The sequence below is a fragment of the Cydia fagiglandana genome, chromosome Z (assembly GCF_963556715.1).
Source record: "Cydia fagiglandana chromosome Z, ilCydFagi1.1, whole genome shotgun sequence".
NCBI lineage: Eukaryota > Metazoa > Arthropoda > Insecta > Lepidoptera > Tortricidae > Cydia > Cydia fagiglandana.
The window spans coordinates 30,452,249-30,477,994 of record NC_085959.1 but is presented as its reverse complement, the minus strand read 5'-3'; the positions used below and the strand labels follow the sequence as shown (position 1 = coordinate 30,477,994).

Here is a 25,746-nt window from a genome sequence, read left to right as displayed (position 1 = left end):
TATAAAAAAATTGTATTGATTTTCTTATTTCAATTGATACCTAATGAATGATTGAATTAATCATTACATCAAAATTTAAACGAGAATATAATTATATTCTCTTTCATCTGATAAAACATTTTACTATTTTAGGCAATAAAAGCCGACCAAATGCCAAGTTTCTCACGGAAATTGCAGATGTGCTTCGTATCTGATGGGTATTTTGTATTTTATATGTATCGACCGTTCCCGCATGACAGTATTTAAACGAGCACTTGCGACTGAACACTCTATCAATGGCCAATTAATAAAAATTACCTCTTACATAAAACTATTAACGTCCAACAGCGCGCGCCGCCGATAAACTGATCGAAATCATCTCCCAGAGCGATAATAAATTAATTGTTTTATAATGTCACAAGCGAGACGCGATAAAAACCCGACAAATGACTCCGGAATTGAGACATCCCGCTATCTCCTTTATTATTAGACACGTGAAGCTCTTTAACGAAAAACACCCGTCATAAGAAAACCTATCGAGAAATCAAAATGGCTGCGTCTTCATTTTTTTCGGCCACAGCATGAGTCTTATGCTAATGAGACCCAAAAACAAACATTGTTACAAGCCGAATGTGTAACATACAATAAAAATAAATTAAATAATAAAGGGAATCGTTAAAATGGAAGAAATGTCCGTAATTTATCCACGAGTCACCTTTTAGGCATTCCGTGGATGCCTTCGCGGCGGGGACCCGCTCGCTCTAGACGCGATCTCCAAATAAAAAGGCGCCACAAAAAGACGCATTCAATAAGCCGTTGGCCATTACTGGACGTAATCGATGAGATAAATTAATAATAACGAAATTTGAAAGACATCGACATCTCTGCTCTGTCTATGGTTTAGGCCTAGATACTTAACTGAAAGTTGTAGACGGGCTAAATATAGGTAGGTATAAAGTGTAAATAGGGTAGGTACACTTACCTATGGATACATTTCCAATAACTTCAACTTAGTGTTCTGTAGGTATGTATGTACAGTCACCTGCAATAATATGTTACACAACGAAGGCCGCAAAAATATCTGACACGATGTTATTTGTAGGACCATAAGAGCGTGTTACATATTAAATATTGCGGTTTTTGAAGAGTTAACATATTATTGCAGGTGACTGTACCTACCTTCTTTCAAAAAAGTGGTTGCATGTAGATGTTTAAAACCTTCCTCCTTTCGCATGAAAATCTGCATCCGCAACATCCCTGTTATGTGTATACAACCTACCTCATTTTGAAGATGTATCAATATTATAAATCGGTAAGTATATATTATATAGTAAGAGCACCAGTCATGGGACATTTAAGAGGAAATTTGGAGTATTTATGATATTTCCCTTATACATGTAAATGGTCTACCGCTTAGCGTGTTAAAAGATGAAAGTCCTATCCATCTTTCATGTTTTAGGCGTGTTGTATCAAAGATACTGCAATTAGTTTCCACATATTTAACAAATTAAAACTATGCTTTTTTTCTCCAGTCATGGACACCAAAGTTCCAGTAATGGGCCCCCGGTAATGGACGTGGTCCAGTAATGGGCCCCCTATAATGGACATTGCTCTATCAGTATAAAATATTGAAATGGGGAATAAATTACGGCAAAATAAAACAATTTTTGGTATAAGCTTTTATCGCTGAATGTATTTTTCTCTCCACAGCCAATTATTATTGTATTAGATCCATCGAGACAATTCTAATACCACAATTAGTTAGGGTTTAATGCGATAAAGTTCCCATGGCCACCTCCTGTCTCCATCATCAGATCAGGTCCATGTTATCATAATATTGCATTATCATCCGATTTGCATACTTAATTACGTACTTACACAAAATTTCAACTGAATCGGAAATCGAAAAGTGGCTCAAATTCAGCTACCAAGATTGGACCCACACTAACTAACAGGGCAAGTTAAATAAGTTTGGAAAAACGATATTAATTTATCCGAAGTCCGAGAATACCTCCTGATTGACATATTTCTTAACTACATTTTATTTCTGTATTGTTTAAACATGAAATTATGGCATAGCAAGCATCATTCTGTCATTTGTCCCATCATAGGAGGTACGCAGTTTTACAGCTCCTATAATGGGATTGGGCCAAATACCACTATTTTTTTACATCTGTGGAGTCACAACATAGTGTGTTGTATACCTTATCTCATGATAAATGCAATTAACAAAACACGTTCTAGTTTTCATCAAGTATTAATTAATTTAAATTTAATAAATTAACTCACCTCTCTTAGCGAAGTTGTTAAGAATTCGTAGTGGTACTTTTTTTCAGTGACACGACAACTTTTAGGTTGACGCCAATTTCTTAAAAAACAACCAAATTTAATAAAACTTCAAACTGAAACAGCTCTAGGACTCTTATTTATGATAATATACAGCCAGTGTTTATAAACTACTTTTAGATACTTATTTTAGAGGAATTATGTTTTTTGTCCCATTACTGGTTCCACGTCCATTATAGGGTCCACTACTATAAGTACTTTATTCTTTCATCAATATTAACGTTAATATCTTTTTAAGGTTTTGTGATAACGCGTAGGTAAGTAGGTACGTACAGACTATCTAGGCAGAGATGTGAAAAATACTTTATAAAAAGTATTTAAATACAAAATACAAATACTTCCTTGATAATACTATTTCAAATGCAAAATACAAAATAGTTTTTGAATTTGTATTTAAATACAAAATACGAAATAGGTATTTTCAAAATACTTTACTAAAATACAAATACTTTGCGATAAAAGGTACTCTGAGTAGTGAATACCTAGTCTGAATTAAAAAGTATTACTCGGAATTTCCGAGTTGAAAAGACTCTTTATTCTTTGAAATCAATCCTCTATCTAAAGTGAAATTTTCTAGTTGTTTGCTCATATTAACCGGTAGGATGTAGGTATGGATGATGGTTTTTAACGGCCAACTTTTAAAGCATCAATTTGTAATGTTTTACAGCCAGTATAATGCCTCTCGTTAGTGTGATGAAAACGTCTCGTTTGTGTTTAACCAGGGCAGAAAAGTTTGTTCTCCTCTTGTGCCTTGAAACCCTCGCAACACTCAAGATTCCACTTTTTTAACCACTCGCTACGCTTGTGGTCATGTGCGACGTTACTAAACAGATTCAACAGTTCCATGTTAAAAGAATGAGAGAGTTGCCAGGATTGTAACATCAGAAGAGATTGTAACTCCTACCTACATTACCTACCTACTATAAAGTATTTTGTATTTTGAAAATAGAAAATAGGTCCCAAAAACTATTTCAAATAAAATACAAAATAGTTTTCTTCAAAAGGTATTTAAATACAAAATACAAAATAGGTATTTTGCATTTTGTATTTGCATTTTAAATACAAGTATTTCAAGTAAGTCACATTTCTGTATCTAGGTAGGTACCTATTAGGTATATTGTAGGCGTCACAAACCCGGTTTAACCGAAATCGAAAAAACCGGCTAAACCGGGTTTACAGCCTATTGCAAAAACCGGGTTTTCACTTTGATAAAACCGGCTTTTTCGATTTTACAGTTTTATATAAGTACATTATTTTGAAGAGCATATTAAAAAACAATACAATCTATATAGGGTACATCGCCAATTACTAGCCACCCCCCAATTACTGGCCACTTAATTTGATTTCTATTTATAGGTGAACAAAGTTCATTTTAGTATATAAGGTACGAAAATCCAATTATTACCCACTTTTCAATTACTGGCCACCTATTCCAAAAATGAATTCTATTTACAGATAAATAAAACTCATTTTCAGTATAAGGAAAATGGCCAGTAACTGAAATTTATCCACAACCCACTCGTTCAATAACTGGCCGCCTCTTACAAAAATGAGTTCTATTCACCTATACACAGAATTCATTTTAGTATAGGTGGCCAGTAATTGGGGGGTGGCTAGTAATTGGCGATGTACCCTATATAAATGCAAGTGTCCTGACTGACTGATTCATCAACTGCAGAGCCGAAACTACAAAAGCCAGAAAGTTGAAATTTTTACACCAGATTGCATTTATAAAGTGTACAAGAGAAGCGATTTTGAGAAATTCAACCCCTAAGGGGGTTAAAAAGGGGATGAAAGTTAGTATGGGGTTAAAGCTTTCTTTTAAGCTAGGAATTTGAAACTTCATAAAAAGATATATTATTAAAATACAAGAAAACTAATTTCAGCGTATTTGAAAATTCATCCCCTGAGGTGGTGAAAAAGGGGTTGAAAGTTTGTATGGCTATCAAAAAATATTCCGAGTGGTGGACTTGAATCTTTGTATTTAGGGATATTATTAGAAGATAGGAAAAGTAATTTCAGCGTTTTGTAAAATTCATCCCCTAACAGGGTTAAAAAGGGGTTGAAATTTTTAATCCATTACGAATGCTTTGAAACTTCTTAGAAAGGCATAATAGCTGATAAGAAAAAAAGTGATTGCAACGTTTTTGGAAATTCAACCCCTAAGGGGGTTAAAAAGGGGATGAAAGTTCGTCTTCGGGTGCAAATTTTATTTTAAGCTAGGAACTTGAAACTTTGTTAAAACGTATGAAATTCAAAAACAAGAAAACTAATTTCAGCGTTTTAGTAAATTCATCCCCCAAGGTGGTGAAAAAGGGGTTGAAAGTTTGTATGGATACCAAAAATTTTTTCGAGCGCGGGACTTGAATCTTTGTATTTGAGGATATTATTAGAAGACAATAAAAGTAATTTCAGCGTTTTGTAAAATTCATCCCCTAACAGGGTTAAAAAGGGGATGAAAGTTTGTATGGGGTTAAAGTTTTCTTTTCAGCTAGGAATTTAAAACTTCGTTAAAAGATATATTATTAAAATGCAAGAAAACTAATTTCAACGTTTTTGAAAATTCATCCCCTAAGGTGGTGAAAAAGGGGTTGAAAGTTTGTATGGGTATCAAACATTTTTTCGAGCGTGGGACTTGAATCTTTGTATTTAGGGATATTATTAGAAAACGGGAAAAGTAATTTCAGCGTTTTGTAAATTTCATCCCCTAACATGGTTGGGGGTTGAAAGTTTGAATCCATTACAAATGGTTTTGAAACTTCTTAGAAAGGCATAATAGCCGATTACAAAAAAAAAAGTAATTGCAACGTTTTTGGAATTTCAACCCCTAAGGGGGTTAAAAAGGGGATGAAAGTTCGTCTGCGGGTGCAAATTTTATTTTAAGCAAGGAACTTGAAACTTTGTAAAAACATTTTAAATTAAAATGCAAGAAAACTAATATCAGCGTTTTTGAAAATTCATCCCCTATGGTGGTGAAAACGGGGTTGAAAGTTTGTATGGATATCATACATTTTTTCGAGCGCGGGATTTGAATCTTTGTATTTGGGGATATTATAAGATGACAATAAAAGTGCTTTCAGCGATTTGTAAAATTCATCCCCCAGGCAGGGTTAAAATAGGGTTCAAAGGATGAATCCATTACAAATGCTTTGAAACTTCTTAGAAAGACATATTAGCCGATTACAAAAAAAGTAATTGCAACGTTTTTGGAAATGTAAGCCCTAAGAGGGTTAAAAAGGGGATGAAAGTTCGTCTTGGGGTGTAAATTTAATTTTAAGCTAGGAACTTGAACTTTTTGCAAAAAAAAGGTATTAAATTAAAAAACATGGAAACTAATTCAAGCATTTTTGAAAATCCTCCCCCAAGCTGGTGAGAAAGGGGTTGAAAGTTTGTATGGTGATCAGATATTTTGTGAGTGCCGAACTTGAATCTTTGTATAAGGGCATAGGTTCAAAAACTTCATACAACTTGCTAAAAAAGGAAAGTACTTAATTTCAACATTGCTTGGATATGACAATTATAGGTACTAAATCTTCAACATTTTAAATAATGTAAAATGTTGAAGATAAGATTATACGCGGACGAAGTCGCGGGCAACAGCTAGTACATTATACGCACAAATTGTATAAATAAACAGCTTTTTAGTCTATAACGTTATATATCTATTTGCGCAGTTTTGCAGATAGGCTGCTAGCTGCTCCTTGAAGTTGAGGCTTCAATCCAGGAAAATGCTTCGAAGATTTAGGAAGAAAGTTGTGTCGGACAAGATTGCCCCTGAATTTTACTCTCAGTTCCTTGTTGGCCAGTTTGATACACAGTGAAAATGATATAAATAGATCCAGGTCCTTTTACAGGTTTTTTTTGAATAATAGTGTTATATATGTTCCTGGAAACGCGGCGCTAACGGTATACACGTTGTTTCCGGGTGTGTAATTGTTCTAGTCGGGATATGGTGTTTGTTTTGTGATTGTTAAGTGTATTATGTGTGTGTGTGTGTTTGTGTGTAGCGTGAAGTTATTGGAAACGGAAGAGATTGAGAAATTAACAAATGAGTGATTTCGTTTTAAGTGCCGTTGAAAGATTATTTTGTTCCATTTCCAAGATGTCTTCTTGTGTCACATACAAGGGCCAGGTCATCAGCATAAGTAAACTTCCGCGACGTGGTGTTAGGCAGGACGGAGGCCACTGATGTACCATCTAATATTGCTCTCGTTGTGAACGTACAATCGAAATCACCGATAAACCCGGAAACCCGTTTCACAAAAACCAAAAAAAACCGGTTTTCTAAAATACGCACGGTTTTGTGACCCCTAGTATATTGGTAGGTACTGTGGTGCTCAGTCATAATACCTGAATCGAAGTTTAATATACGTCAAATATTACGACCTGTGGGGCGATTTTTGAATTTCGATCGCTCAATTTCGTGTATTTCGTTCAATAATATCTCCGCTATAACGCATTTAAATTCTACTAATAGAATTGTAGACTAGACAAAAAAATTCAAAATCGCTCTCCTTCTTGATGCGACTGGCAAATCATATTACTTTTTGGCAACCGGGTTTTTTAACCTAATTAGACCCCGCTGAATCCGAATTTGCCGGTTGCTCGATCGAAATCTTGACCGGAAGTGAGTTATTTGACATTAAAGGTCCCTTTTTTTAGTTTTTCGTAAATAACTCTTAAACGGTGGCGCATAGCAAAAAATGTTCTATTACATAAGTAATCTGCATAAAATTGCCTACAAGAAAGATTCAGTACAATTTTTCGCTAGGATCAATATTCAAAGAGATTTTAACGCGGGAAATTTAATTATAATAACTTCTAAGGTCCCGTTTGTTAGGCTTTCGTAAATAACTCATAAACGGTGGCCAATATAAAAAAAATGTTGTTAGACGTTAATAATCTACACAAAATTTTTAACGAAAAAGATTCAGTACATTTTTCGCAGGGATCAATATTTAAAAAGATAATAAAGAGGGAAAGTTAATTATAATAAATTCTAAGGTTCCTTGTTTTTATTTTTTCGTTAATAATTTGAAAAGTATGACTCATAGCAAAAAAAACTCTTATACATATACAATAAACGTAAAATTTCCTACAAGAAACATGTAAAACACTTTTCGCTAGGATCAATATTTAAAAAGACAAAGCAGCGGGTAAGTTAATTATAATCAATTTTAAAGTCCCTTTTTAGTTTTTTGTAAATAACTCGTAAACGGTGTCCCACAGCAAAATAGGTTTTTAAGAATAAATTATCTACATAAAATTTCCTCCAAAAAACATCTAGAACACTTTTCTCCAGGATCAATATTTCCATCCATGAGGAATTGAGGGAACTCCTCAATTTTTAAAGGCACATGCATGGTGATTTGGGTGTTTTCTTAAGCAACTCGAGCATTTTCTCCCGAAAACCACCACTTTGATGAAGTAGACCTGATGATGATGATTGTTTTGATGATAATGATGATGATTTATTAAATGTAGTATGTTCAGCGATTACTCCGGCACCTGTGATCCGATTTGAGTAATTCTTTTTTTGTTTGGAAGGAGTTGCCTCCAAGGTGTTTCCGTATTATTTTTGGTTCTGGTCTGATGATGGAATCCATGAGGAATTGAGGGAACTCCTCAGTTTTTAAAGGCACGTGTAAAGTGATTTCGGTGTTTTCTAAAGTAACTCGAGCATTTGCTCCCGAACACCGCCAATTTGATGTAGTGCAAGTGTAGCCTTACCACGAGTTTGACATTGACATATTCGCCAAGTTAGCGACGCTATAACGTCTTCGTAACTTACTTTTTATGCATCTCGCTCGCACTAATTTGCCAGTACGAGCGAGATGCAAAGAAAGTAAGTTACACACACGCTAGCGAATAAATCAATGTCAAACTCTTGGTAAGCTGGTAAGGCTACTGATCGGGGGTTAGGGTTAGGAGTTAAGGGGTCGGGGATTAAGGGGTCGGGTAATGGTGGTTGAAGGGGGGGGGGGTTGAGGGATTGGGTCAGTGGCGGGGCGGAGGATGGATTTAGTGTAAGTGACGGACTCGAGAAAATTCCAGATTACATATTTATTAAAGTAGATACACGAATTTAGTGTTAATCATGGTGTTGTTTTCACGCGTCGCGCTATTAACAATGCGTTAAAACTAAAAATGGAAAAATAAAAACTTTTTACAAAAAAAAGAAAACCGACTTCAAAAAGGATGAAATAAAATATTATCCTTTTTAGGTCTAAGCGTTACCAACTGATATGTTTGAAGTCGGTGCCAAGCCAAGAAGTAAAGAATACCCGTCAAAAATAATCAGCTTTATGACTATAAATCCCATTAGAACTGTACCATTAGAACTATTATAAATGTGTAACTAATTCTGTCTGCCTCTTTGTCGCCTTTTCATGGCTAAACAACTGAACCGCTTTAGGTGAAATTTGGCAAGAACGTAAATTCCTTGAATTGTTTTATATTTTGAAATGTAGTCCTCTGAATAAGGGACGGGAAATAACTTCAGTCCCAATCCCACGCTTGCGTGCCGACAAACATGGTACGGACTGTGCCAAGAAGGTTTGATCGTGTGTTCTTAGGTACAGTCGACGTCAAAAATATGTATTATACACTTTCGCACCTTACTCCTTTGTAATAAGACGAAAAGTGTAAACATATTTTTAACGTCGACTGTACCTACAGAAAGTACGTTCATTGTCGTCGTGTAAGGCAATCCAACGTACATCCTTATCGAATCGCACCAAAATCATGGTATGCTTCAAAAGTTGGCTTGGCACCGACTTCAAACATATCAGTTGGTAACGCATAGACTTAAAAAGGATAATATTTTATTTCATCCTTTTTGAAGCCGGTTTTCTTTTTTTGTAAAAAGTTTTTATTATTAATTCCTGTTATTAGAATTGTACTATTAGTTATTCTGTGTTAGAATGCAACTTTCGTTTGTTTCCGAGTATGTATAGAGTACCACGAGGAATAAATAGTTTGGCAAACCATTTCACAAAAGTAGATTTAATAGCGGCAAAATAAAAAAATATAGGCGCGTATGGTTGTCCTTCCTTAGAATTTTTCCTACGATAGAAAATAAGTAGGAACATTGGTCTAAATTGTTCCGTTGTTTTGTGCGGAAAGCAATAATAGGCGCATGCGATCAGCGGAATGCGTTTGCCGCGTCTGCGTCCCTAAAACACGTCATTGTTTTTTGCGGCATATGTAAAACGGCGCGATAGGAAAAAGATTGATGTTCTACGCAATAAGAGCCAAAACGACGTCGCTCGGGTTGGCTCGGCGCGACCGATGCCTTCCAATGTGACGACGTCGTTTTCGCTGTTATTGCATAAGTAGACTGGCTAGATTGACAGGGCGTTTATTTTTCCCGTATATCGTAGGTATACGGGATTTTATCGAATACCGTAGTAGTGACAGCAAATTTGTATGGCAACTTTCAAAATAGTTCACACAGCGTCTATGCGGAAAAGCCGTCTAGCCATATAGTATTTCATACAATAGTCGTATTTATGTCACGAAGCTTGCTGAGTGAACTTGCAGCCGACATGTTCTTCGCCCAATTTTTTTATTGGTATAAGATTTATCGCCGACTATACTTTTCTTTCCACAGGCAACTACTAATACTTATCGAGACAATTCTAGCAACCCTAAACACTTATACCTCGTTTTTTTTAGCATTAGAAATAAGGTAAACAATTTTGATATGTCTTTTAATTGAAAAACACATTTTAAAAATAAGTTACGGCAAATATGTAACAATTATGAATCTAATACTTCATTTATATTCTTCTGCTTTCATAAGTAATAGTTTTTTTTTCGATTAAAAGACATGTCAAGATCGCTTACCTTCCTGCAAGTTCTTTCTAATATAATATAATAGTTCCGTACCATAAAGCAAAAAAAAAACGGAAAAAAATGCAAAAAGCAAACGGTCACCCATCCAAGTACTGACCACGCCCGACGTTGCTTAACTTTGGTCAAAAATCACGTTTGCTGTATGGGAGCCCCACTTAAATCTTTATTTTATTCTGTTTTTAGTATTTGTTTTGTCTAGCTATCACGGTTCGTGAGATACAGCCTGGTGACAGACAGACGGACGGACAGCGAAGTCTTAGTAATAGGGTCCCGTTTTACCCTTTGGGTACGGAACCCTAAAAAGATCGAATTATAGTTCGCGTTGATTTATCACAGAGTTCCCATGGCCACCTCCTGTCTCAATCATCAAATCAGCTTGTCATCATAATATTGCATTGTAATCCGATTTACATAATTATGTACTGCAAAATTTCGTCTTAGTCGGAAATCGGAAACTAGGTCAAATTTCTAAGTTTTGACCCACAGTAACAAACCAACTAACATACGGCGCGATTCGGGAAATGAATTAGAGATTCACTAGATATGAAATAACCGATTTGCATTCCCTAAAATAATGTAAGAGATTAAAACAATGAAACTTGATTCTTATTTTTTTATTGATAAATTCACATTCAAATTATAGACCACTTTGATGACAGATATTACAATATGGGATTTCTACAGACAAATTTTAATTAATATTACTTATTATACTGTATCGGTACTTCTCAATTTCTAAATCTACTGAAACATTAGCTACATCGATTTTAGGGTGCGTAAATGCCTCAAAAGTTGTGTTAGGAGTGTGCCAGCAATGAGACTGTCAGAAAATAGATAATTGGAAATACATTATTACATCATTCATTTAAGATTTCCACAATACACATAATTAACGAAAGTCAAAAATATTTTTATATTTATAAGACTACTTCATCACATATTAATTACTGTCAAAAAAAGATTAAAATACCTTCGAAAATGTGTACCCATGGACTGTCAAACAGACTGAAGTTCATTAATTTCATTATAGACCGAAGCATTCCATTGTTCTAATCTGAACTGTTCCATTGACCAGATTTCAAATAAGTTAAAAAGGTATACAATAAAATACATCAATTCAAAATAAAAATCATCAATCTCCGACGGCTTAAAATATGACATAATAATGAGGAATTACCACACCATTTGATTTTATGATCTTTAAACAAATTGCATGAGGTCCATGGATATCATAACGTGGCATAAGAAAATAAGAAACGACGGAACAAAAAGTGATCCTTAATTACGTCCACCGATTTCATCCAGTGTTTAATTAATTACGCAGGGTCTATACGCGAATGATTCACAGGTATCAATATGCCCACGCAAAATAATGTTAATATAAGAACAGTAATTACGAGGGAGGTTGCAATGTAACCCGCCAATTTATTATATAACCTGCCCGCTTCAGCATGATAACGGTATTGCAAGTGTAGTGTAAATATGATGTACCTATAGTGGGGATTGTAAGGATTGTTTGTCGGTAAGCTGATAGCGGGAGTGGCGGGCCACACTGCAGCCCCGCGGCAGCGGCCGCGAGCAGCGCGCCTGAGATTCAGAGCTCGCGGCCGCTCGCTTGTACACCGCCAATTCACACTCGCACCGCACTCCATCCTGTCATGTCACACGTAAACGTAGTCAATTCAGTCTACCGTCAAATATAAGAATTTTAAGAGGCATCCCTACCGCCGCCTCCGCGTTCACCTAACAGATACTTATCTGCTTTTTTAACGGCAAACTTTTTATCGCTTGCGTACTACTCAAGTAATAAACATGATGAAATAAATATGTATTTATTTGTAAATTTTATTGCTATTAAGTAAATATTTGATTTCCACTAATAGGGTGTATATTTGATTGTTTCCCATGTAAAAATATTATGTATTATTTCAAAAGGCATAATAAGTTTCTTGCATTGGCCTCTCGAGATAATAAATAATTATGTTACCATCTGTTTTGCACACCTTTTATGTGTGCTGCCAGAGCACTTCAAAGACACAGGCATGAATACATATTAGGGAAAACAAGTATATTTTAAAATAAAAGGTGTTGGAAATAATATATCTCATTATTGCGTTGTTATTATCCGCTGTTCTAGATCCAAAATACGCATGAATCTGAATGTCCGCGAATGTTAGGTGGTGACCCTTAAGGTTAGTGATGAGCGATGGCGGACGTGTCCAGGGTGGGTGCGAGGCGACGGGCGCGCTTACGAGTCCCACCAGTCGGGGCCGCCGCTGCCTCCGCCGCCGCCGCCGCCGCCGTATGACCCGCCGTAGTTGCCGCCGTACGAACCGCCGCCGCCTCCATATCCAAAACCTGCACAAACCACACATTCATCCGTTATGTGCTGGCATTCAACATGTTGTACAGTTGCACATATTCAATAACTGGCAAAATATAACATATATACACATGTTAGCCGATCTTGTTTAATCTTGTGACTTGTGAGAGATTGGCTCACTTTATATTTCGTCAACCTTACCACTTGTTTTGTATCTCATCCATCTGTTCCATTAACGAGTACAGATGTAGTACATCATTATTTTTTATCGTATATTCACGGAAACTTACAAACGTGTCTTGCTATTGCAGTCGGTACAAAGAGTATTGACATTGACAAATACGAACGTTTCCGAGAAAACACGATGGAATACAATTATGCACTACATCTGTAAGAGGCTAAAGACGTCGTTCATACGTCAGTAACCTTCATGCTTTTAAGTTTAAAATATCGGATCGCTTGTGACAGTAAGGGTAGGTACCACCAAACCGTCACTGTTAAAACGTTCGCTAAATTATAGTTATTATATGGGAAATTTATTAATTAAATGCCGAGTATTAGCATTGATCAGTTTGTCTGAGGTGGTTGGTGCAACTGGTCCTAAGTAATACTTTTCAATTTGACGAATAAAAGTTAAAGGATAAGCGATGAAGTTACCAGAACCGATAGAGGAGGCTCCAGCACTCCTAGGCGGCTGGCGCGGCTGTGTACGGAAGTCGCGGGCTCCGAAGCCGCTGCCGCCGGCGCTGCTGAAGCGACCGCCGCCGCCCGAGCGACTGCCGGCGCGGCGTCCGCTGCTGCCCAGGCGCCCGTCGGCCGCGGTGCTCGTTAGCCAACTGTTATTGGACAAACGCTTTAGCCATAGCAGATTCAATATTCATACGGTCTGGCCTAGTGGGCCGGTCTGCCTGTTTGCAGGTGTTGCAGGGTATAAATAAAACATCCTGTGAATTGTTACATAATTGATGTGACGTATTTTTCAATAAAAGACGTCAAGATCACTTACCTTCTTTCTAATATTAAAATAAACCTATAGCGCAATGCAAAATCCAGTACGATTTCCGCGTGGGAATCTTATTCTCTGGCTACTATTACCTAACAATGGTAACTTTAATTTTGTTCGACAGCAGAATAAGGTGCTAAATTCTGAACGTATCTTTTGAGATACCTTGCTTACGCTTGAGCTTAGTTAAACGTAACTGTAAGTATATTTACTTGGGTACATCCTGCTTGGCCTCGACCAGCAGCTCGACGAGGTCGCGCGCCAGGCCGCGGTTGGAGTCGTTGAAGAAGGAGGTGGCCACGCCCAGGTTGCCCATGCGGCCGGTACGCCCGATGCGGTGCACGTACTCCTCCACGTCCGACGGCAAGTCGAAGTTGATCACGTGACGCACGTGAGGTATGTCCAGACCTGCCATACAGAGGTTCATTTAACTGTCTCTTTTTTATATTATATCACATGTATACGTACCTGGGGGCTTCAGTTATTCCTTCAGAGTTGATAAGGTGGGAAGAGATAAAACCATAAGCATAAGCGGCCTGTAAACATGGACTTTCTTTCTACTCTTTATCTTTTACTAACTTGGATAGTATGAATATCGTTGCTCATTATATTATTGGATACCAAGTTTAAGCTTAATTGTAGGAGACGCAAAGACATAAAACTGATATGTTAGTCTAAAGCCAAGTTTTATCGATCGACGCATGCTAATGAAATTGTTGTTTTGAGAAATCTTGTAGGAATGTCGTTGCGTGTACAACAAATAATATAAAAAAAAAACGATTATCTAGGAAGATCGAAGGAAATATATAGCGATGTGTAGCTTAGAACAGTGCAGTGTAAAGAGCAATATTGTATTGTGCGGTGACCTCTAGCGGCCACAGCGGTGGCGACGAGGATGGGCGTCTGTCCGGTGCGGAAGCGGCGCAGCGCCTCCTCGCGCTCGCGCTGCGTGCGGTCGCCGTGGATCGACGTCACCGGGTACCCGTCGCTGTCCAAGTATTCCTCCAGTTGATCCGCTCCTGCACAATTACATTACCCATTTAAATTTCCAAAATCTCACATACTTTTATTTACTCTTTCTATTCGCCCCAGCTTACAAATATGTAGATATAATTTTAAAACATGACTCAAACAAAAAAAAAACCGTACCTTTCTTAGTTTCAACAAACACCAGCGTGAGTTGATCCTCCTCAGGGCGGGAACGTTTCAGCAGGTTAGAAGCGTTCAGCAAGTCCAGTAAGAACGAGCGCTTTTGTGACTCTTCCACCCAGACCACCTGTGACAATAATAATGTACTTAAGCAATGTGTTTAGACAGCTATGTACGTACACGTTCCCGTTTTACTAACCAAATGACACCCACATTAAATATTATTCAAATTTTGAATACAAAAATATCATTCATAACCCCTACTGAACACTTTTGCAATTTTTTTCTTATAATGTTATAACGTGAAAATGGCGAGTTAGTTAACTAACCTTCTGGGTAATGTTCTCCGAAGTGGAGCCGACTCGTCCCACCGCTAAGAAGACGTAGTTGCTCAAGAAGTCCTGCGCCAGCACTTGTATCTGCTTGGGGAAGGTGGCGGAGAACATGAGAGTCTGCCGCTCGCCGGTCTTCGGCATGGTGTGGCACTCGACGATCTTGCGGATCTGGGGCTCGAAGCCCATGTCCAGCATGCGGTCGGCCTCGTCGAGCACGAGGTGGCGGCAGTGGTCGAGCGCCACGCGGCCGCGCGCCAACATGTCCACCAGACGGCCCGGCGTCGCCACCAGCAGGTGGCAGCCGCGCTCGAGCTCGCGGAACTGTTCGTGGATCGGTGAACCACCGTACCTAATTTTAAATTTAACCGTTAAATGACAATATAAAATATTCAAGTCTTAGAACATTCAAACTTATATTTATAGAAAATGCAGTCAAAACGTAGAGATGATACGTACACCACACAAGGGCGCACACGGGAGCGGTATGCGAACTTCCTTGCTTCATCGAAAATCTGGGTAGCGAGCTCTCGAGTGGGTGCCAGCACCAGACCCAGCGGGTATTGCTTGCGTCGATTATAAGGTCTGGAACACACATTGCTAATTAACAAACAGTAACAATTATCATTCAAAAGCCTAGGCAGTGAATGGACAAATTAATTAAATTACACTTGATGAGAATTTAAATTAACAAGCAACGAACAGTGAAAAATCAGGATCAAATTATTTTCTCTTGGTACACTTAGAGCAAAGTCTACTTGCTTGTCTACCTTTGGACTTTCCGTCGCAAAAAGTAGACGAAATTGATTTCTTACATATTCACTGGCACATGTGTAGCGAAAATTATTAATTATCTCTTGATTGCGAAATTTGAAGAGCATAGCAAAATTCTAAATGAGAATATTGTATTTGTTACATCCACTTCTATACACGTAGTATTTTAGATGCTCGTCTGTATACATAAATGTGTATTTGTTTGTTAGTTGAGGGATAGCATTTTGATCCGTCATTTGTAAGTGTATGGTACAGGATATTAGCGTTGTACTGACCCCATATGCTTGACCGGTCCCGCCTCGTACATCTGGTTGAGTATCGGCACGAGGAAGGCGGCCGTCTTGCCGGAGCCGGTCTGCGCGCAGGCCATCACGTCCCGGTGTCCGAGCACGATCGGTATCGCGTACTTCTGCACCGGCGTGGGCTTGTCGTAGCGAGCGAGGCTTATGTTCGACCGCATGATTTCCGTCAGGTTAACATCCTCGAACTGTCATATAACATTAACACGTTAATCTAGGAAACCACAGAGAGGTGGCAGAACGGTAGGAGTCTATATTTTATATATTGTACTTGCTTAAGTCCAACCTATTTTACAACAACGCATACGCAAAATTTACAATTTAGGTTCACGTGTTGTGTAAAAGATATATTTAAAGACATTAATATTCTGACTGTTGCCTCCCAATATATTTATGAAAATATATCGTTAATTCGAAAAAAAAATACACCCGTTTTGTTTAAACAGTGATATCCATAGACTTAGTACAAAATTTTTAATAAATAAGCTATTCCAGGACAACTGATGTGGGTAAATAACTAATATTTACAATAAGAAACCTATTATTGTACTTATTTACTTTAAATACTTTGATTATGTGCAATTTTTATCTATAACTATAAGCTTAAAATGTTGTTAAAACTGTGTTGTAAAAGTGTGGCATAAGCCTTATTATATAATAAATAATTTGTATTTGTCCAAGGGAGAGGCCTATGTTCAGCAGTGGACGTCTTATGGCTGAGATGATGATGATGATGATTTGAAATTTATTCTTGGTGGTCTGCAGCTGATGGTAAAATTTTGCATGAATCCCTACTAATAATGCGAAAGTAATTCTGTCTGTCTGTTATCTTTTCACGGTTAAACCACTGACCAGGCGGCGTAGCACGGTGGCGTTTTTATCCCTTGTCACCATACCTGTCACGTTCTAACAAGTATGTAAGTGCGAAAGGGACGCGCATAGTGATAGTCGATAAAAATGGAGCCGTGCTGCGCCCGCTGTAAAGATAAAATTTGGTATGGAGATAGTCTACGGCCCGGGAAAGGACATAGGGTAATTTATTATCAATCATCATTCCTCGTAGACGAAGTAGCGGGCAGAAGCTAGTAATGAATAAACAAACATAAATACATATTTTTAAAAGGCAATATCAATAAAAGTAAGCCAGACTTATCTATGATTAAGTAGGTACTAGACTAGTCAGTTCCTAGATAAGATTATATATGTGTTTTATTTAAAGCATAGCCTACACAGAGAAAGGCATCCAATTATGCTAACATCGTTTGTAATAATGTTCAGTTTACAACTTCACATTGAAGGAATGTGATTACAAATGATATATTGACTACTATCAAGTTACACTAAAGAACTGATCTCTATTTCATTTAAAACTGTATCTATAGACCACACAATGTGATACTTTGTTGATTACAAAATACTACTGCACTCAACTTACTAACTACCAATATGGTAAAATTTCATAGTAACTTATGTAAGTGGAAATTTATGGCATGTGACATTGACTGTAAGTTTTGTGACAACAGCTAGCTAACTGGTCGTTAAAGGTACAGTTAGCAGCAGAAGTTACTAAGCGGGCCAGGTATTCAAAAAATCTTGACGCGACTATATTGTTAAGAGAATAAGAGCGTGTCATGGTAATGTTTAAAACCTAGCCCGCTTAGCAACTTCTGCTGCTGACTGTATGTAGTTAAATGAAAATAAAGCAAATTCGTGAATTATAGCATACATGATAAGAGTTGTGAATAACTTACGCTAGTAATGAAATCCGGCACGCGGTCACCGCTGGCCTCGACCGGGATGTCCTCGTACTTGGAGAAGTTGATCCCGGTATTGCCCGTGCCAAACAGCTCCAGCTCCTGCCGCTCGTCGCGAGGTAGCGGGACCGTCCAGTCATTCTGTAACACATCGTGTAATGCAATACATTCATTATGATTGTGAATATGCAGAGTCGGCACAACTACCGTGCCGATAACGACTAGAGAGTCAAATAAATACTTAACCGCTTCTCTCGCAAAACATATTATTATATTAGCTTGACTAGAGTTTTAAGACAACATTTGTACGATTTTAACAGATTTTATGTTTGTTTTATAACATTCATTTTCATGGCCTGAGTGGATTTTGTACAAAAAATACTTAGTCTAAAAAAAAAATTGTATATGTTGCAACATATACAGACAGACAATAGAAGTGATAATTATAGCTAAATTTACACGGGCCTGACGTAAAACAGTCTTGGTAACTGGTAAACGTAAAACAGTCTTGGTAACTGGTAAACGTAAAACAGTCTTGGTAACTGGTAAACGTAAAACAGTCTTGGTAACTGGTAAACGTAAAACAGTCTTAGTAACTGGTAAACGTAAAACAGTCTTAGTAACTGGTAAACGCAATAAAAGTTCGATTTATTTGTCATCATCAATGGTTATACAAAACGAAATACCGCAAATGAGTGCAGAATGTACCTCATCCCTGCGAGAGCTCGAACGGCGGACATCGTCAGAGGCCCAGCGCGAATTGCCGCGGTCTTCGGAGCGCGGCTCGGGCTCCTTCCAACGGTCGTTGCGCGGCTGCGGCGGCTCGTTGAAGTCCTCGTCGCGGCGCACGTCGCGCTCCATGCCGCGCTCGCGCCCGCCGCTGGCGCTGCCACCGCGCCCGCCGGACCCGGAGCCGGAGCCCCATCTGTCGTTCTCACTAAAGCGATCTGACTCGCCATTTTGATATCCCTGATCACGACCTAAACAACAACAATGACTCAGTAAAATTCAAAATAATTCATATGCTTTACAAGATCCAGCACAAACTTAACGTGAAGCCTTGCATTCAAAAAGTTGCGTTCAATTTAGTGGTCTGCTTTTTATGTTTGCTCATAGGGCACATTTTCATACCAAAAATGTTTAAAATAAAAATAAAAAAATTCCACAAAATGCAACTAACTTACGTGGAAAGAAATTTGGACCATTGTTATATAAAGATTGAAACCTTTCTTATGTGATGTTGCGAAATATTTTATGCACGAAAGTGAAGTTAAGTGAGATTATGAGCTTGCAAGAGCTGACCTGGGTGCGTAGCCAACGTGCCAATCATTTACGCTCCATTGTTTCTGTTTTTAAATAAAATAATGTTTCCTTTAAGTAAAATGAGCTATCTGCATTGGCTTTTGGCCCATTATTTTTTTCCAAAAATAAAACATATTTAATATCAGTAGTGGTGAGTGAGTGCGTGTTACGCCCGGTTTTTTAGGCAATTATCCCAAACACGCCAAATTCGTATTACACTGACTTTTTGTGTCACTTTTTTTCATCAAATAGTTCTGTATTGCAAGATTTGCAACCCATATAACCATCAGTATACAAACATGACAAACAAGCAATGTTTACATTTATAGAAATAATTGTCTGGCATAAGAAAACAAGCAGGATGGCAATTCTTTCATTAAATACAAAAACAATAACAATCGAAATTATTTTGCCTGCTTGCTTTTAAGTATAAGAGAATATGAAATTGAGTCTAGTCCACAGATATGGCACACCAACAAGTACATTACTTGTAAAAGCAAAACATCACTTGTAAAAAATATCTTGTTCAGTTGTTCACATTCACAGCACATTATTTACATAATTATTTCGCAAAGCTTCCTTTTTATGTAGCACAAGTTTATAAAAATAATAGCTTTAATCTAGTTACCTACAGGCAGCTTAAATCACTAGTAAGCAAATTTAATATTAAAGGCTTGAGCCACTGTTGTTTTGTGTGCATGAAACCGAAATCCAGTGCAAAACCAAGCCATTTATTTATATTTTAGTAATCCATTATACATCCCGCTCCATATGGTAGTAACCAATAGTACAGTTCAGCTCTTTTAGGCTCAGGCCTGTCAAATTTTCTGATAGATACAAAATTCAGTGTCAATAAGCAGAGTTCCGATTTTAGGAATAAATAAATAGATATGGGTATTTATATTTTATTTCAGAGCGCGCTTGTATAATCCACTACAGCTTCGTCCCCATTGTTAAATAACTTTATGATCTAACCCTAACGGTTCCACAGTGAAAAAGCCACACTTATAGGTTGACATAGAACTTTTTGTTATACATAGTCAAGAACTATTGTATAACAGAAAAGTAATGAGCAGTGAATACATTTTTTTCACCTTACGCCCATGTGACAGTAGCAAAACGGCCAAGCCACATATGTTGACTAAGGTGTATTTTGAGTTTGGGAAGTTAGGGCGAGTAGAAGAGAAAAGCTTGGCTTTACATGAGATCTGATAACTTGACAGTGCGAGATATATGGTCTTGTCTTGGCAACATTTTACAATAAAATATTTTTGTTGGGATTTCATTTCTTTTTGTAAGTTAATTATGCCAATATTGTTTTATTTTGTTAATTTTTTCTTTCTTTTTTGGGAGTGTATTTCTTGCATATCAGAAGTGCCCTGCCTTTTTTAGCCTATATACTCTCTTATCTTTGCATCTCATCTATTATTTTATCTAGCATAATGTTAAGTTCGTATGGGAAAACCCACTCAAACTTCCATCCCTTAATATAAAGGGTGGGGCAGGGAGGGATGATTTATTTTATTATTCATGACAAGGAGTCCCTATATCAATTTTCAGACCTCTAGCATCAAAACTTGCGGAAGTGTCATACAAACTTCCATCTCTTAGTTGGCCTCCTTTAAGGGGTTGGGGGATAAAAGTTCCATGTTTTATGATTTTTTTGTTGTTTGTGTACTACTAGCTTATATACCAAATTTCAGCTTTATAGAACTTCAGGAACGACCCTAAGAATTTAGACGATCATCTGTGAGTCAGTGACGTAATTTTTTTTTTTTTTAGTATAAGAGATATTCAATTGAAACTTAATGTTTAATAAGTCCACCATACATCAATAATCAGAGTCAGACCAAGACAAACCTGCAATGATTTTGATAGCACTCGCGAGAGAATTATTTTAAACGTCAAACTTCTATGAAATTATTACTTATAAATAACACTTGCACAGCGTGTGCTATCGAAATCGTTGCAGATTTAACTCGGCCCAACTCTATCCACATTGACATATTTTTGTATATCTAGTAAAATAAAAACCCAAGAGGGTTAAATGACGACGAATGTTATATTGGTAACAAAGATCTAATTATGCCGTACACTGGAGTGATCTCTTGCCTACTATCACTGGAAGATTCAATTATTGTTGGTCAGTTATGTCTTATTGGACCGCAGGGCAAAAGTCAAGTGAGATAACTACTTTTGAACTATCAGAACCTAACATTAATACCTAGCGTGTTGTGGAGACTACAGAAAACTATTGAATAGCTGTATGCATTACAAATATAAACTAATGAACCTTGGTATAATATTATTACGTCAAAAATTTAATATATATTTTTCATAATATAATGTTAGGTTCAAAGAGACATTAACATAATTGAAAATATATTATAATGTCACATAAAACAACTATTAACTAATATTAGGTTTAGCATGTTGAGCAAGGCTGGTTTTAACAGGAGACTGAGAACTACATATATCACATATGAACTAGAAGAGTCAATGTAGACAAAGAGAACAAGTATTACCGCGGTCCCTGCGCGGGTATCGCGAATCGTAGCCGCGATCGTAGTCACGGTCGCGGTCACGCTCGCGGTCGTCGCGCCGACCACCACGGTCGTAGCCTCTAGAGCTGCCTCCGAATGATGAACGGTTGTCCCTTGACTCGCTTTGATGACTGTCTAAGCTTGAACGCTTAGACTCTTCCCCTGAACACAAGTTAAGCTCATGTTATGCTAGGACTAAAAATTACCTTAGCAACTGGAGTCATCATCGCATTGTACTTTAGTACAAGTAAATATTACTTCACAAATACGAAATTTGGTAATGATTAATGATGATACATCCAGGAAGTAAGATAATAGTCTAACTACTTGCTGAACAACTAATCTTGAAAAGACTATCCCAGAATATTCAATTTTGAGTAATAGGAACATCAATAGTGTTATCCATGATAAACAGTACTGAACTATTTTTTAATGATCCTATCACAATATAAAATGTAGTATAAACACATACACATATATTTCCTATTCCATTTCTATCAACACTTATAATTTTTTTTAGTTAAATTAAACAAGCAAATTATAACACACAGCTAGGAGGTTGTGGATATAAATAGTAATGCTTTAATAGTGCCTAACCAATAATCCAGAAAATTATTATACCTGTTATAGCTTTACGATGTGATACTCAGACACATCTCAGTAAGGTGACCAGCAGAGGTATCATGGTCCCATTTTTATCACCTGTCATGCCATGCGTCACTTTTAAGCTCGGGACACACTTATCCCACGTACGCAATGTATGCAATGCATTATGACATCTGAACCCTGAAATTTGTACGCTTAGAAACATAGTTGTCATACACAATGCAACACATGACAAGTATGTTTCTAAGCCTACAACTTTCAGGGTTCACATTGTCATAATGCATTGCATATGTTGCGTATGTGGAATAAGTGTGTCCCTGCCTTTACACTTACATATTTTATAGGTCATGACAGGCATGATGACAAATGATAAAGAGCCGACCATCTTAAACCTACAGTAAACTTACATCAACCAGAGACAGGAAGAGACAAAGAGGTGATTAAAACATCCTCATCACATAAAAAAATATATACTCTTATTCATATTGCTATTTCATAGACAAATCAAGCACATGTCAGCATCGGTAAGTGCATAGAAAATATGGCTAACCAGGTAATTAGCAAAAGCTGTAAACATTATTCTAATAAAATCATATGCACAGCTCACAGTACAAGTTATAGAAGGACATATCAGTTTGTTTTAAAATCATTTGAAATAATATGAAGTAGCTAAGTGAGAACCACTGTGACTATGCAGTGAACAGTATTGCTTATTTTAGCTAGTGTTAAGCCAGCCACCAATCTAAAAGCACTTACCTTAACCAAGTTTTAGTGGTGATCCTTACCTTGAGGAGTGGTGGCCTGCAACTGCCTGCGCAGATGCGGGGGAATGTAGCGGCCAGCACTCTTAGGAGCCTGAGGCTGCAAGTCCAGACCAGCAAGCTGTAAATAACAACCACCAAATGAATATGTTCCTAATATACTTTTCAAATTATGTACATCACTCCTTGAGTAGTAAGTACTTAAGTGTAACCCATTGGATAAGTGTGCCTACCAATGTATAAGTTGTACAACTGTTATGTTCACATTATGGTCCTACTAGTAAAGTTAGCACTCTAACAGTTTAGAAGGTCTTGATAGATATGTAAAGCTGAAAGTAAGAGGTAGCAAGAGGTAGGTAATGAGACTAGTGGGACAACTTCAAGTAAATTATTCTGACAACAAAAATTGATTATAACACAACAGTGTGTCATCACGGAAACCATGATATAATCAAAAATAGTATCGAAATACTTCATGAACTCGAGCGAAATTATAGCTGTACTTTCCCACCATGACATGCAATATACGTAACAATGGCCTCACGCTAAAATATGTTTTACAAGGCAGTTGCTTTAACTTATAGTGCGTATCATAAGAAAATTACCAAAACCTATGACCGATTCGCTGTCTGCAAATTAATTCAAATGCTCCCTTAGGAGGTCGCCATGTTGGTTATCGCTAGCGGGACACGTAAAGTAGAATCGAGTTACTCATATCCATAGCTAGAGAATATATAAACCTCACCATGAATGAGGCTCTTTATGAGAATTATGCATGGATCATTTCAAGCTCAAGCCAGTAATAAGTACATAATCAAATAGAAAGAAAAATCAATACAAAGTACACACGAGGTACCGACCTGCTGCTCTAGACCTGTTCCATTTTGGTTGGTAACATTACTCATATTACTACCAAGCGGTACGTTTTTTTGGGAACTTTGCTCGAAAAATACTATACAAATACAGTCTACAATTAATTTTGCACCAACACAAGTTCACAAAATCACATGAAAAGGCTACTAATTTATTTCCCGAAATCACTTTTCATTCGCAGTTATTGTTCTTCACGAAATTGACGGAATTGTAAAAGGATCATTCACTCTCAACGATGTTTCCATATACATTTGTGTTTTCCCCAATCTCTCAATAGCTCGTTTAAGTAGACGCTATTTTTTGTCGGGACGTAAAGTGAAGATCCAAAACAAAGCTTATAAATAAATAAATTAGACTGGACCCTGTATTAAATTATTAAATGTCAATAGTATTAATAATATTTTTCTTTAGTTCTTATTCGCTGTGATAAGTGTAATAGAAGAAATATAATTATTAAGAAAATACCCCACTTACCAGGAAATGGAAAGACATTTTTTTGCCACCAATAGGGTATCTTTATAAAGTAGCAACATTATCGTTACGAAAACTGCTTTACCGAAAGAGTTGTTCATTTCCGTTTATAGTTTTACTATCCAACAATAGATGTCGTTTTAGCAGCGTATGACGACGTAAATGAAAACGTACAGGTTATCCAACAATAGATGTCGCTTTAGCAACGGTAATGCGTACGTTAAGGTGGTTTGTCTTCGTCAGCTTTAATTTTTTCTTTGAGTTTTATCAAGTGCTACTTTCAATCCGGAGGTTGCAGGTTGACACCTCGTCTCGTATAAACTAGTAGTAGTAGTCGTATGGGTACAACATATAGGTTCCGAAAACTCATAGGTACGAGCGACATTAAAGTACCAGTCGCATTTTGGTGCTTCCATCAAGTTGTCTCAAGTTATGTTTTCATTTATTACGTGGTCTCCGGCAGCAATTTTTTTCTTTGTAGTCGGTACTACACTTACCGGTGTGCCGAATCCGTATTCCCACCGAGCAGTTTTCCGCTCCATGACTGATGCATACCTATTAATACACCTACTTACATAAAAAAGAAACACGCACAATTAAAATTTTCTAGTATTAATGTAAAAATACTAATTGTTGAATATTTTTGGCAGTTCAAAACAAAGTGTTTTTATTATTTTGATAACTATTTCAGGCATTGTTAGAGTGAGACCAAGATAAGTCTGCAACGATTTTGATAGCACACTCAGTGCAGCAAATGTTATATTTAACATCATTTTTTTATGAAATTTTGACGTTTAAATAACACTTGCACTGCGTGTGTTATCAAAATCTATAGGTATCTTAATGACATATCGTGAAACCAATCGTTTCATCCGGTAACCGGCCTTTGGTAGAAAGTGTCCTGATAAATTATAACTTATAATAATTAACCCCTATAAATAGTGGGCCCTAAATATGATATTGTATCCTAATAAAAGCGTTTCATACAACAAAAAAGCTTTGTCACTATTAACATAAGTATTGAAAAATACGTAAAGTGCGAGTGGGACTCACCTTAGAGAATTCCGTACAAGTTTAACTTAGTTTTTGTACAAATTTATTGTTATCAGATTTTTCCGTCTATAGTAGTTTAACCTTATCCTATTGTAAGTGCAAGAGCAAATTAGCTAAGGTTTAAGTACTCGGGTAATTCCGAATGTCGAAAACTGTCGGATAATTCTGAAAAGAGACTTTTATTATGATGGTATTAAGGGTGATTTTCATCTGAATTTCGGAATTATCCGACATTCGGTATTACCCGAATACACCATAGTCGTTTTAAAAGGAGAGCAAACTATGTGTGGAGAACCGAGCATGCTGATGCGGACTTAATAC

At 37.1% G+C, this 25,746-nt stretch overlaps 1 protein-coding gene across 2 annotated transcripts; it reads right to left on the bottom strand.

Annotated features, from left to right (window-relative positions):
- Positions 1-10,781: 10,781 nt before the first annotated feature.
- Positions 10,782-24,124, bottom strand: LOC134678523 (ATP-dependent RNA helicase bel). Of its 2 annotated transcripts, XM_063537098.1 has the most exons (13): positions 23,889-24,124; positions 23,053-23,149; positions 21,644-21,823; positions 18,525-18,796; positions 17,814-17,957; positions 16,039-16,250; positions 15,449-15,574; positions 14,987-15,341; positions 14,658-14,784; positions 14,375-14,527; positions 13,721-13,916; positions 13,163-13,341; positions 10,782-12,540 (listed from the first exon to the last, which is right to left on the bottom strand). In XM_063537098.1, the coding sequence occupies exons 1-13, from the start codon at positions 23,931-23,933 to the stop codon at positions 12,431-12,433; spliced, it is 2,196 nt and encodes a 731-aa protein (XP_063393168.1). In that variant the 5' UTR covers positions 23,934-24,124; the 3' UTR covers positions 10,782-12,430. The 2 variants fall into 2 exon arrangements, with proteins under 2 accessions (XP_063393168.1, XP_063393169.1); XM_063537099.1 differs by lacking the exon at positions 21,644-21,823 and having other exon boundaries at positions 23,889-24,123.
- Between the last annotated feature and the right edge of the window lie 1,622 nt (positions 24,125-25,746).